The sequence below is a fragment of the Zalophus californianus genome, chromosome 5, assembly GCF_009762305.2.
Source record: "Zalophus californianus isolate mZalCal1 chromosome 5, mZalCal1.pri.v2, whole genome shotgun sequence".
Classification (NCBI taxonomy): Eukaryota; Metazoa; Chordata; class Mammalia; order Carnivora; family Otariidae; genus Zalophus; species Zalophus californianus.
Genome location: NC_045599.1, coordinates 70,538,342 through 70,553,096, shown reverse-complemented (window position 1 = coordinate 70,553,096; position 14,755 = coordinate 70,538,342). Strand labels below are relative to the sequence as shown.

Here is a 14,755-nt window from a genome sequence, read left to right as displayed (position 1 = left end):
TGATTTAGAGCTTCTGGAAAGTTATAAACGTTTTTATATTCTACTCTAAAAAGTCTACTTCTGCTCATTTTAGAGCCTCACTAAAACAACAGATTTTAGGATAGTCAGGTTCATTAAAAAGTTTCAAATGGAATGACTTACAAAAGAACACTTTATACCAAGCCCTATCATTTTGTAGCCAAAGGGGTTGAGTTACAGCACAGTTTCACACACCCTCTTGGTCATTACAGAATTACACTTTAAAATAGTATCTCAAGAGGACATCTGTTTTAGGCCCCATCCCCAAACAAGACTGCCAGTGTTACTAGTGGGAAAAGACAACTTCTTTCTCTCAAAGAAAGACTCACAGCATCGTTCTTAATTAAATTGTCAGGCACTTTTTTCCTGACAGGTTTTCCTTTCCAATGTGGTGATGGAGAGCTAAGATAAAAATCCTGACTTTCAACTGCTACTCAATAGTATTACATGTGCCAATATTGCACACATCTGTTCTGAACTGTTAAAATGATCTTCTGGGTCCTTGGGTGTGCTTGTTTTCTCCAACAGAACACAAACACATCCATCGAAGCAGTTTCCCTTAAAGATGGAATTGATAAAATACCGGGGGGAAAAAAAAACAAAGAAAAAGACAGACTTCGTACAGACAAAAATCTAAATTTTCTCAAAGGGTTTTGTGTGCCCTACACATGGGGGCAATTTGTATACACTAGTGAAATGAACACTAGCTATAATGCTTCTAGCTGCTCAAATAATGTGGAACCTTGGTCCAGGCGTTGCAATGATGTCACTCTATGGTTCTTCCTGCGTCAGCTCAATAGCTTGTTGCTTATTAAGAACCAAGAAGCTGTAGAACTTTGCTGCAGCTTGCTTTCTGTTTGTGTTTCGACATAACTCAAGCAAACTGATGGATTCAGCTCCAGTTTTAGCAAGAGCTTGCTGAAGCCCATGAAGCATCTGCTGAGTCCTTTTATTCCATCTTCTTCCTTCTTGATCCTGATCACCTCCGGAAGCATCTTCTTCCTCCTCCTCTTCATCATCTTCTTTCTCCTTCTCTTTCTCTGGTAGACGTTCTAACTCCTGAATTAACTGACAGATATTTGGAGGCTCCTCAGGGGGCAGCTCTACAGGGGGTATTTCCACCTGCTCTACCTGCTGGGGAGGGATCACAGGCTCTGGGTCAATTTGTCCTGCTTTTCGCTTGACTCCCTGAGGAGGTGGTGGAGGCATGGCTGACTCATCCAAGTTTGTTTTGCTGGTCTCCATCACTGACTCCTGGAGGTGGCTTGGCTCTTCCAAAATGGGCTCATCGATAACATCACGCCGCTGGTGCTGCTGCTGCTGATCCTCTCTGGGAACCTCCGGATTTTCAAATTCTTTGAGGAATTCATCCAAATTATCAGCCTCTCCTCCTTTCCTCCTTTTCCTAAGATCTTCTGGTACTAGCGGTGTAAGACAGCGGGTAAAGACCTTCGGGAGTCTATTAGTCCATAAAGGCTGAGCAGGTAAGAAGAGTTTTTCCACTCCCCCTGTCTCTTTCCACATCATCAACTTCTTGGTGGGTGGTGCCAGATCCAAAGTAGTAACAATACCAGAATAATCACTAAGTTGGGCTCTAATTGTCTTACTATCCAGGTCTTTGACACTGTCAAAAATCAGCTTCCTCTTCCTCTTGGATTTTGTTTCTTTGACAGTGATATCAATAGGTTCCAAAGCAAAGGCTTCTTCTTCATTTGGAACAAGTGTTGCCTGATCAGTCATAGTTGGCATTGGTTTAACAGGATCCACTGAATCAGGACTATCAGGCGCACCATTGATATGTTCTCATCCTCATCCATATCATCATGTGCAGGCTGTTCTGGCAACATCACACCTGCCTCTGACAGGGCCAGGGGGTCGTCAAAGATACCACCATCATTATTACTTATAAGTTTGTCGCCTAATATACCACCATCATTTCCTTCTCCAAAATTGTCATCTTTATATTGGTCTTCATATTCTAAATGATTAATTTTCTCATTCAGATTGCTGGTGCTCTGTTCAGGCTCTAACAGGAGGTTAGAAGCGCTAGTGCTCACTAACATGTCATCATCCTCAAAAGCACTTCCTTCTGTCATGATCTCACGATCATCCATTCCAAAGTCACCAAAATCATTTTCTTGTAGAATACTGATGTTCCCAACTTCTTCTCTTATGGTTATTTCTTCCCCTCTACTCTGGTTCAGGCTGAACTGCTGGGCCACATCGATGTCATCTAAGTCAGGCAGTGGCTGATCAAAGTCATGAAATTCTTCAGGTAAGGTAATAGCATTGTAAGCAGCTTCTCGATTTTCCTCAGGCAGGTCAACAACACCTGGCCGAAAAGCCATCTTTATCTTAATGAATGCTTCATTACAGTCTGCAAGCAGGTATTTGGCTTTTCTATGGTAGATTCAAACTACTCCCAGTAAGAGATGTCCTGATGTTCGGAGTGCCATCTTCACCTTTGGTGAGATGATACTCTCTACACTGCTCTCTAAATTACACTCAAACACATGGGCTTTGGTTAGCTTCTTATCCCAATGGGCCACTAGCCAAATTTTGGCCAGAGGCCCTCTCTTACTGAGGACAAAGTGTGCGTAGAACATTGTTCCGGCTGATTATGAAGCAGGAGGAAATCTTGCTCTCTGCCGGGAGCTGGGCGGGCTGGGTGGCCTGGGGAGGGGGACCACCACATTACTTTAAACTCTTACCTAACCACTGAAAATGTTGCTCAAAAGCAGTCACTGTTTTTGTTTGTTTGTTTGTTTGTTTTTTAAGACTTAAAAGGATGCTCAGAATATCATTTGTCAACTGGCTAATGAAAGCAATCAATTTCACCCAAGTTTAACATCCTTCTGCCCATGCATTTTGATGGACACACCAGGGACAAGAAAAGCAGAAAGGCCGAAGAAAAATATACTTTAGATGTCCTTAAATAGAAAACTTCAAAGAAATAATAGGGGACTCATTCATTCATTTATTTAACAACCTTTCATTTAGTATTTGAATACTGTGATTTCCAAACTTTCCTTCTGATAAAATTCCCTACCATCAGCCTTCAGGATCATAACACAGTAGTCAGATTGAGCTCAGGAAACTACATCCTTAATTTTGATTAGAAAAATCACAGGAAACTTTGTACCGCATGAAAGCAATCAGTGCCCCTATAGGAAAGAATGATTTATAAAGGAACACTGGCTTCATGGAGTTTATAGTTTAGAGGTATAGATAAAGATATAAATAAATGCTAACCACATATTGAGCCCTCATTTGATGAGAGAAGGAAACTTCTTAGGATGTAACATATGAATAAATGACATTTTTAGAGAGAACACTGCAGGTAGTGGGAATGGCATGTGCACAGTTAGGCAAGAGACATATAGATAAAAGAAAAAGGAGGAAGGAAAAGTATAGAGCCAGTTTGTGAATAAGTGAGGAGTGAGGTTTAGCCACACAAAAAATTCACGAAGAAGTGGAGGTGGAGACTAGGCAGGAATGGCATCTTAAGATCAAATAACCAAGGATAGAAAGATCCAGACAGCAATCTCGGAATGTCCTTGACCATGCGGGCAATTTGATCACAGTCAAAGGCTGGGATCTTCGATCTGAAAAGCAGTTTCTATAACTAATTGGAGTAAGAACAAAACTACAAAGTAGGGAAGCCACTTGGGAACTGGATGGCAAGACCAGTTAAACCTTAATAATATTTATAAGAATATGAATCTATATTTGGTGTTTCCAGACTAATTTTCAGAGCTATCATAAAAGAATAAATACTGCCTCAGATTGCCCACTCAATCTTTATGCAATCTTATCTGTTAGGGTCTTCCAAAACTAGTGGAAATCTATCCAATGTTTAGAGACCTCCAAAGCAAACCAATTTCAGTAATTCTCATTGTCAGAAAATATTAAAATAATCAAAATCTCCCCCCCACTTTTGTTTTTTTTTTTTTTTTTTTTTGGTTCAAACCTTTCTGTCCAATGGTCATTAGGTAGAGGTAACTTGTTAACTGCTGATTTTGTGGTTTTTACAAAAGCATTAAAATACACTTTTCTCTCCTCTAAAATTAGTAGTTCAATTCCATTGACTTCTCCATTGACTTCTCCTTAGAGTTTGTATTTTCAACTCTCTCCTTAGCTTGTCATTACAGCTTTGGCTTTCCTTTAGCACCACCTGTGTTTAGCCATAGGCCTCAGTGGCTTTGTCTGTGTCTTTAATATGTTAGCTTTTTTTTTTCTTTTTTAAGCATGTCAGACACTCTTTTCATAAAGCAAGTATATTTGTTAAGTATTTGAAAAAAAAGTTTATGTAAAACAAAATAGAAATATTTTTCTACAGTCTGTTAAATTTTAAAAAGACATTGTTTATATTCCATTAAAATGAATAAAATGCCTCTCCATTTACAGTTTAAACTACCAAAAAAGATGGAGAAAGTAATTGGATTTACAAAGGCTTCTCTAAGCATAAAATGAAAAGTATAACCATTTGCCTACAGAAATTTTGTGAGGCAAAATGTTATAAATCAGTTTTAAATTTAAAAGCAAATGGAAAAATGTATGTAACATATTCATCCGTATAAGTTATGCTACTCCTAACTCTAATAGTGATATTACTTCTAAATAAGAAAGAGCCAAGTTACAAAAAGAGGGGAGCAAATTAAAATGGCAAAAATAAAAACTTAAAGAATACAAGATTTTTAAATGCAAAAAAATTAAAGCAACTTCAGAGTTGCTTCTATTTGTCAGTATGGACACACAGACACATACAGAGTGACAATGTTCAGAATGGATGAGGATGCAGTAAAAGAAGTTATACATAAACTACAACAATCTTCTTTGAAGCAATTGAGTAATATCAAATAAAATTTCTAGTGTACTCTCTTCGATTCTTTTGCAAAAATTGGTTCTACAAAAATATTCACATAAATATGTAAAAATATGTGTACAAGAATGTTTACTACAATTTTGTCTTCAGTGATAAAATATTGGAAATGATCTAAATGGATGCTGATTAAATAACATATGATTCATCCGCATGTTAGAATACTTTGCAACTATTAAAAAGTGAGGCAAAACTGTATGACTTGAAACAGAAGAGTTCACAATATATTATTAAATGAAATAAGCAATTATATATATAATATGTGCATATTACATACACACACACACACATATGTAGTATGGTGTTCTATTACTTTTTGGACGTAACATTTGCTTGTGTGTTTATGTCAGTATATATGTATAGTATACATTATATGCACATACACAATGGGGGGGTGTATATAAAATGCTACTGAAAGTTATTTCTGAGAAATGAGATTAATGAGGATACTTTATTTTTAACTTTACTCTTTTCTATAATCTTTATATATTTTGCAATAAATTTGTATTGCTTTGTAAAAAAGAAATAATTATAAAATATTTTCAAAGCAATAGTCATAAAGGCCCATTTTAAAAAATCAGTGTAGACAAGGAAATTTTATCATGTCCTTCACTTCTAAACCAACAAAAGTTGGTACTCAGTGAAAATTGAAATACTTGATTAAAAGCAGATTAACTGTACCATGATAAAGTATTTGGAGGTTTTTTTGCTGATGTTTTTATAAGTTAAATTCCCATTATGTAAACAAGTGCTATGGTTTTGAGAGAGTTGCACAAAAAGTAAAAACTGTAGATTCTACATACTCATCTGGGAATCAATGCAGATGGGGGGGGGGGATGATGATGTCATTACAAATGGAAAACACCAAATTCTCCCAAAATGACAATTTCAATGGTGACATGCATCTTTAATCATAGCAAAAATACAAGCCATCTCATTGTTATAACTCAGCATCTTCCAAAGTTTGGCCTTTTTTCTCCTTGCAGAAGGTAAACCAAACAGCAAAGAACCTATTTGCACACCAAGTTCTGATCAACAAAAACTAATCCATGAATTAAAAATGATATAAAATTTTAAGTTAAGTGGCCAGGTATTGTTAAATTTGTGATAGTCAAGTAAAGGACACTTACACAGTAGAACTTGAAATATATATATAATCTTTAAGAAAAGCAAATGTCAAAAAGTTTGTATAAAAGGCTATAATTTAATAAAAGAGAATATGGCTTAGGAGTGATAAACAACTCGTAAGATTCTCACAATACAAATACATTGTTTTAAAGGAAAATGGAAGTATTTAAAAATTCAAGGTAACTTCTACAAAAAGAGAACAAGTTAAAGAAAAAACAAGCAGAAACCAGTGAAGCCCACCCCTTACACCCCCACCCCCCATAAAAGAGAAAAAAGAAAGATTCTTAAAAGATAAATATGTAAAAAAAGGATCGGTTTTGTAATAAACACGTGAGACACATGAAAGTCCAAAAGGAAGCTTTTCAAAAAAAAAAAATGTTAAGAGGCACAAAAAGGGACACATAACATACGAATAGAAAAAAAAACAAGTAAATGTGCTCTCTTGTTGGAGCAAATAATATTCTGAGAGATGACTGACCAGCTATGCCTATTAAATGTTCATCTTCTTGGATAAATGATATAATAAGACCTCATAAGTCAAAATATATTCAGTCAGGAGAATGAGAAGATAAACACAGACTGGAAGAAAATATTTATAAGACACATCTGATAAAGAAGGGTTATCTAAAATATACAAAGAACTCTGTAAACTCAACAATAAGAGAACAAATCACCCAATTAAAAAGTGGGCCAAAGACCTTAACAGACAACTCACCAAAGTAGATAAACAGATGGTAAAAAAAAAACATATGAAAAGATGCTCCACATCATAAGCCATCTGGAATATGCAAATTAAAAGGAGATACAACTACACACCTATTAGCGTGGCCAAACCCCAAATACTGAAAAATACTAAATGCTGGGGAGGACGTGGAGCCACAATAACTCTCAAACATTGTTGATGAAAATGCAAAATGGCATAGCCATGTTGGAAGACAGTTTGGTGGTTTCTTATGAAACTGAATATACTCTTTCCAAATGATTCAGCCATCCCACTTGTTACCATTTACCCAAAGTGTTTAAAAAACTTATATCCATACAAAAACCTGCATACGTATGTTAATAGAAGCTTTATTCATCATACTTGGAAGCAACCAAGGTGTCCTTCAATAGTTAAACAGGTAAATAAACTCTGGTACAATCAGATATTGAAAGAAAGAAGAAATGAGTCAGTAAGTCTTGAAAAGAACCTGAAATGCATATTACTAAGTGAAAGATGACAGAAAAGTTGACATACTATGTGATTCCAACAATAAGACATTCTGGAAAAGACAAAACAATGGAAAGAGTAAAAAGATCACTGGTTGCCAGTGGTAGGGAGGGATGAATAGGGGGAACACAGAGGATTTTTAGCGCAATGAAACTACTGTCTTATATTATAATGATGGATACAAGTAATCATATATTTGCTCAAACTCACAGAATGTACAACACCAAGAGTGAGCCCTAATATAAACTCTGGACTTGGGTGATCATGGTGTGTGATATAGGTTTCATCAACTGTAAACAAATGTACCACGCTGATGGAAAATATCGATAATGGGAAGGCTATGTATATATGGGGGCAAGGAATACGTGGGCTATCTCTGTACCTTCTCAATTTTTCTATGCATTAAAAAAGTTATAAAACTTTGTGTAAAAACAAAACAAAACATATTCAGCATGCAGTTCCTACTACATGAAATAATGTACTCTTGGCTAACTAATATATCAAATTTCCAAAAAAGCCCAAATTGATAATGATATGTCCACCATAAATAAGTTTCAAAAACATAAAATTTAAAATATCTTTTTAGCTTGACACAATGTGTAATTCTCAAAATGTTATCTCCAGACCAACAGAATCAACAAACCTTGGAGATTTGTTAAAAATATAAATTCTTTGCCACCCACCCCTGTTACTAAATCAGAAACTATGGAGGAGAGGCCCAGTGATCTGTTTCTTCACAAGCCCTCCAAATAGTTCTGATGCTTACTAACATATGAGAATGCTTGCAATACAGCAATCTCATTGGTGTAAACTGACTGGCCCAAGAGGTCGGCCTGGATTTCTCTTAATAGCTGTGACTTCAACTTACATTCTTTCAAAAAATATGGTCTTATCTTCTTTATCATCTGTTGAAGGGCAGTCCATATATACAATGGAATATTACTCAGCCATCAGAAAGGATGAATACCCAACTTTTACATCCACAGGGATGGGACTGGAGGAGATGATGCTCAGTGAAATAAGTCAAGCAGAGAAAGTCAATTATCATATGGTTTCACTTATTTGTGGAACATACGGAATAGCATGGAGGGCATTAGGAGAAGGAAGGGAAAAATGAAGCGGGGGAATCAGAGGGAGAGATGAACCATGAGAGACTATGGACTCTGAGAAACAAACAGGGTTCTAGAGGGGAGGGGGGAGGGGGGACTGGTTAGCCCGGTGTTGGGTATTAAGGAGGGCACGTACTGCATGGAGCACTGGGTGTTATACAAAAACAATGGATCGTGGATCACCAAATCAAAAAAACTAATGATGTATTGTATGGTGACTAACATAACATAATAAAATTAAAAAATAAATAAATAAAAACAGACTGGGTTCCAGAAAAAAAAAAAATATATAGTCTCAGGCCAATTTCTCACAATCAAAGACAGATTGATGAGACATGAAAAAGATTCAGTGGCTATGAAGCTAAAAACAAGAGGAAGCACCAGAGTACTCTGAAAACAAACCAACCAACTTCACATTTTGATAGAACACCCTGGGTTTATGACCTACAGACGTAGATGACTTTAGTTTCTTCAGTTTCGGCTGTTAGACTTAGTGCCATCCATAAAGGATAGAAGCCAAGGGCTTCTGTAAATAGTAGTAACGGTTATATAATTTTAACAAAATGCAGCAAAATCCCAGGATGATGAAAAAGAGAGGCAGTGCATGGAAATTTCCTGGGCCCTGAATTCTGCCTCCGAAATGAAGGTTGTAATGAAATCCTGAGGGTGTTATTCACTGCACTTTAATAGCTCGGGCATATTACGGAAAAAGAAAGAGAAAGAGACAGATGGGGAGGAGGAGAGAAGGGAATGTGGACAAGAGAGGCCACGATGCCTACAAGAGAAACTAATTGACTAGTACAGGTATTAAGTTTCTTGAAACATGGGAACAAGGGCCAAACCTTGGTCCTGAGGCATAGATTCTCTATGAAGATAAGTAGCCGTTGAAGAAAATTCAGCAATATTGCAGTCATTTTGTGGTAAACATTATTGTGATTTCTTGTTGAATTATGTCTTCAGCTTTTTCTTTCTTCAGCAACGATAGCTAAGGATGGGAGGACAAAAATAAAACATCCAATATAAAGCAGCTTTCTAGTTTTCCCTGAAATTGGTTCCTTTGAACTGAGAGTAACATGTAAGTAAGCTAGATGCCTTAATAAGCATTGATCACCCATGATTAATCTCTTTTAGTAAATAACGCCTTATACCATACCGACTAGGAACTAAATCAAAATGAATTAACCAATTAATGGGGACAGGAGAGGGAACCAAGGTAAGCAAGTCTTTAAAGTCACTATGACTTAATAATATTTCCATTAAAACATTTAATTTATAATAGAGTGCAGTAAAACTTTCACTAATGTATAAACTTTCAGTTGTAGGAATATTTTTGATTGCAATTTTTCAAATCAATTACTATGAGGTCAAAAAAAATTCAATGAAATATTTAACATTAAATTTAGAATGCCATTCTTGCGACATGGTGTAACTCATGAACATACGGTAAATTCAAAAACAACTAATATAAGCACAAAGTATTCAAAATTTAATTATATAATTGGAATATAAATTATTGTAAATTATGAATTATTGTGATGTCCTGTATACTGAAATGAGACTATTCTCACAGTCGTCTATACTGTAGAGTATCTTAGATGCTAAGCCATCGCATTTGCATTTCTGTAACAAAGAACTTCATTTTCTTGAAACATGTTATGGCCTGGCCTCATTAATTCAGAAAAAAGAAAATACAATTAAAGATAGTCTTCAGAGGTTCTAAAGTGATCTGAATTTTGGAGTGGTTAATGACATGAGTGTTATTAGCTTAAATTAATCCTGTTACTATGGTAGGTTGTATAGAAATGACTCATATTTTAATCTAAGAATTTTGCTGTATTTCCATTTGATCTCTGGGAGAGAAATTTGGGACCAAACGTAGTATTATATATATAAACTGTGTGAAAATGAAATACACATCTCAGTATTGCACTCTATATTTCCTAAAAAACTACAAACATTTACTTTTTTCATGTTAAATCTCTATTCTTTTTTAGTTGAAAATAAAAGAGCTAGTTATTTAAAAGGCATAAGTAGCTGTATCTGTATCTACAATATTCATTCCTCATTTTCCTCATGTGGGAACTTGCACTTAACTTTTGAACTTAAGTTTCTTTTCATTTCGCATGAGATGTACAAATTTCACTTTTTGAATTGCGTGCATAGTTTATATGTTGAACATATACCACCATATAAATACCTTACTTTAGGAACAATGTGATTTATTACAGGATCACCTTAAACCTGCCATTCTTACCTGAATACATTTTATAATAGTATGTAGAATTCGGGGACTTCCAGAGATTTTATTTCCAGAATGCAAAGTATTTCAACTTACACAGAGCTAGAAGATGATGGCATAGCAACACTTATACATAGGACACAAAGTTTTGTCACTGAGATACTTGAAAGCATTCTTTTAACATGCTTTCTCATTTCTTATTGTTTCCTTGAATGAAAAAAAGAACAATACTACTTACCAATAATTTAATATTAATATGGGTAAGTTAAACATAAAACTTCATTGTCATATTAATGGGTAAAGGTTTTATGAAGTATGGTCAATTTATTGATTTGAGCATGTAAAACTGTTCCTGTTACTTAGGCAGCTTTCTTTTGTTACATCAAGAATGGTAATTTTATTGAGAAAGGCACAATGGAAGATGATTGATTGTCTGCTTTTGTCATGGAGATGAATTATTGCAGAATGCATACATGAAAAAAATAAAAGCATTGTTCTATAAATTGGCCCTTGATGCTTTGTTCATTTGAGTTCATTGTTCGCAGAGTCTAGCCTGAGCTAATACCAAATAGTATAGTAAATAAAAGCATTTTTTTGCTGCAGCAAAATTACTTTCTTCACTAATGAAACTCAGCCTTATGAAATAACGGTGTCTGCCAGTGTGCTACATTTAAAATGTATAATTTAATCTATGCCAAAAGCTGAGTAGTAACAGAAAGTTTGCATAGCCATTATCATTTTATTAAATTAGTAATAAGAGTGCATAATGAAAAATGAAAAACTTTTTATTTAAAACTTAATGGGAAAGTAGCTCACAAGCAATGCAAATTAAAAAGTGGTACATTTAATTTTAGACAGTTGAATAAAATCTATTAAGAAAAAAATATAATTGTCAGTAACCGTTGAATGACTTCAATAACTTTTTAATCAAAAAATTAGACTCGTGACTATCAAATTTTCCAAGACTTTTAAAAGGATAAGATATTAGAATACAAAAAACTTTCATCAACCATTAGGCCTCTAAAACAAGCCATAAAATACTACTTTTAAATAGATTAATGTCATGCCAACTTATTATTTGCTTCCGGGAAAAATTATTTCTTTCTTTATATTTGAGGCATGGATAATATCTAATGTAATTAATCTGTGGTTTTATGAAGTTTGCTTTTCAGGTAGATTTCAATATCAGTGACAGTTGGATCTCTCCAGCTACGTTACTTATAACTTAGTTCATTTTTTTCCGATGCACTGTGATTTGCTGAGACACAGAACACTTCATTCTAGATACAGCTATCACCTGGTGTTTGCTAAATCACTGTGAAATTCTTGCAACAGCTGTTTGTTCCTGGGGAAACATTCACTTCATATTGCAGCAATAAACTGATCATTGCCAATTAAATGCCCATTAATTGTGTAAGCAAGGATTACTGCCAGATGTTTACATTAGAAAGAAAAATATCCTTTGCTATTTATTTTCCACTTATAGCCATCCCTTTTCATGTAAATAATTATGCATATGAGTTTTGGTTTTTATAATACGCCACAAGTTTGAATTCAAATATTAATAAACCATCTCTCCATAGGTTTGTTTTAATAGAGGATAAGCCAGGGTACATCATACATATAATAAAAAGAAGAAATTTGAGCAGAATCACTTTTTCAGTGCCAAAAAAAAAAAAAATGCTGAAACATTACACAGTGACTCCAATCTTCTAGTTTATTTGCTCTGTTACATGTTTCCTAGAAGTTGTCTTTATTTCCCTTTGGAAATAATAAGTCTATGAAATTGTGTTCTTAAAAGTTGAGATAAAAGAAACTCTCTTACATAGCCTGTAATGGAGAATAAAACCGTAAAACTAAAAGAATCCATATGAAATAAAAGCAGGTGGAGTTTTAGATTTTTAGCTAAATCTCACCACTTTTGTATTTACCTGGGGCTTCATTTGGTCTTGAAATATTAAATTCTTCTCCAAAATGCAGCAGTGATGAAAATGAAACATGCACTTAATAATATGTTGTCCCAAGTAATTTATTTCTCAACACCAAAACAAAATGGGAAATAAACATTAACCATAATGAATACATTTATTACTTCTTTCAGTGTAGAAATAAATGGCAAAAGTGGGAAAAAAAAAAAAGTGCTTCCCTGGCAATGCACACCTATAAATCATGCTTTTTAGATAGGAGAGCTTTCACAGAATATATCACATACGCATTTCCTTGCAGTTGTGTCTTGTTTTTCTAAGGAACAGCAAATTCATATACATGTCCTCCCTGTTAGAGTCACTGATCCCGGCCCTTCACACCCCAGCCACACAATGTATGCAAACAACAACAACAAAAAGATTAGGTGGTTCTGTTCCTCACCAGATTGAACCACACCTCCTCTTTGGAAGGTGATCACAGGACACATTCAGAGCTGCGGAAGACATGAAACAGTAGCATCTGGCTCCTTAAATATCTCCACAGGCATTTGTAATGGCATCTTTGAAGTTTTCTCTGCATCTGTCACATGTTTAGACTGCACATTGACTGCCCCAGCTGAGCACGATTTTGATTCTTTGAGACTTTGAATAGTGTAATCTGTTTAAGAATAAGGCTCGGGAAAATCCCTCATAATATCCATACACAAGCTCTTTCATGATTAAAAAAAGGGGGTCCTCATTCCCATAACTGTTATTTTTTTATGTTGAAATGATGCCAGCCTTTGAGTTAATAATACAGCCTACAATTACATTCCAGCTTTGCACATTTTTTTGAGAACCTGTGCTCAAAAAATCACATCTTGTCTAGTTTTTTTTTTTTTAACCAGTATTATAGAAATTACCCCTTGAGAAGAAGGCCTCTGTAAATGTGATGTGTGCATAATCATCTTGGCACCCGATTGCAAAAGAAATCTGACCACGGTCAACTCACTTTGAAAATCATTTTTGATTCAACCTATTAAACACCAAGTGCATCAAGTGCAGAATATAAGAATAAAGGGTGATTTGACTTAAACGGTAGTTTGAATGCTATTGACTTTGCATCTATTAAATTAATTTACTTCTAACAATTAAGCCATAAAGACTCTATTTCACCCACCTCCATATGTGTACAGACTATTTCCTATCATTAATGGGTCCCTAAATATACAAATACAAATGGGGACTATTAAGTATAGCTTCATTCTCTCCAATTCCATGCTTGTCCTGTCTTAAATTTTTGGAGTTGACAAAATTTTTCTTGGTGTCCCTAAACTCAATATTCTATTTGCATTGAGGAAACTGTCTAATCAGTTCATTGACACTAGGTATCAAAGGCATAATATTTTACTCTCCCTTAAAGGTTTCTATTTTAAAAGATCATATGAAGAAAGAATATATCATATAGGCATTTCCTTGTAGTTGTGTCTTGTTTTTCTAAGGAATAGCAAATTCATATACATGTCCTCCCTGTTAGAGTCACTGATCCCGGCCTCCGAATGATTAATTTGAGCTTCTAATGATTAATTTGAGTGTATATGCATGCATGTGCACAAACACAGACACACATACACACACCCCAGAATAAACAGAAAACAACAGCTACTTTAAGACGGGAAGTTTTTCCATTCCCATTAAAGTTACCATTTCAGCCACCATTTTCTCTGTTTCTAAGATTACCCTGACTATACGGATTATCTCATATAATTCATGACGAGGTTCTTTGTTTTGCTTTTTTTCAATCAAAAAGAACATCACATTTAACTTTAAAATATATAAATATAAAACCAGTACCAGGGAAAAGATGACAAAGTATACTCCTCCCATGAACACAGTCATCAAGGGAAATTAAACAATTTATACAACTGAGCTGACCTATGAATTTCAGTAATCAGAACCCTGGAATGAGGCAGAGTGTGGGACACAAATGAATATGAAACAGCTGGGAGAAGCGGGAATGTTTGTGAAGAAGAAATCCAGATCCACACATTCCACAGGAAGAAAACGAAGTGTTTCATGTATTCTTCTGGAATGTTTCCCCACCACCTTCAGAAGCAGACCATTAGAGTGTGGAGCAGCTTCTTTCTCCCCTTTCTGTCAACTTTGAAGGTAACTCCCTCCAAAGTCTTAGATTTCTAAGGGCCTTCTAACCACCACAAAGTCACCATGTAATGGGGTTTTGTTTGCTTATGTTTGAGCTCGTCA

The 14,755-nt window shown here is 35.1% G+C and overlaps 1 protein-coding gene across 1 annotated transcript; it reads right to left on the bottom strand.

Moving 5' to 3' along the window:
- Positions 1 to 744: 744 nt before the first annotated feature.
- LOC113929312 (double-strand-break repair protein rad21 homolog) lies at positions 745 to 2,661 on the bottom strand. Its single transcript, XM_035727740.1, is given in 2 exon segments — positions 745 to 1,811; positions 1,814 to 2,661. Coding segments are annotated over 2 exon segments (1,878 nt in total). The 5' UTR covers positions 2,625 to 2,661.
- Positions 2,662 to 14,755: the final 12,094 nt, after the last annotated feature.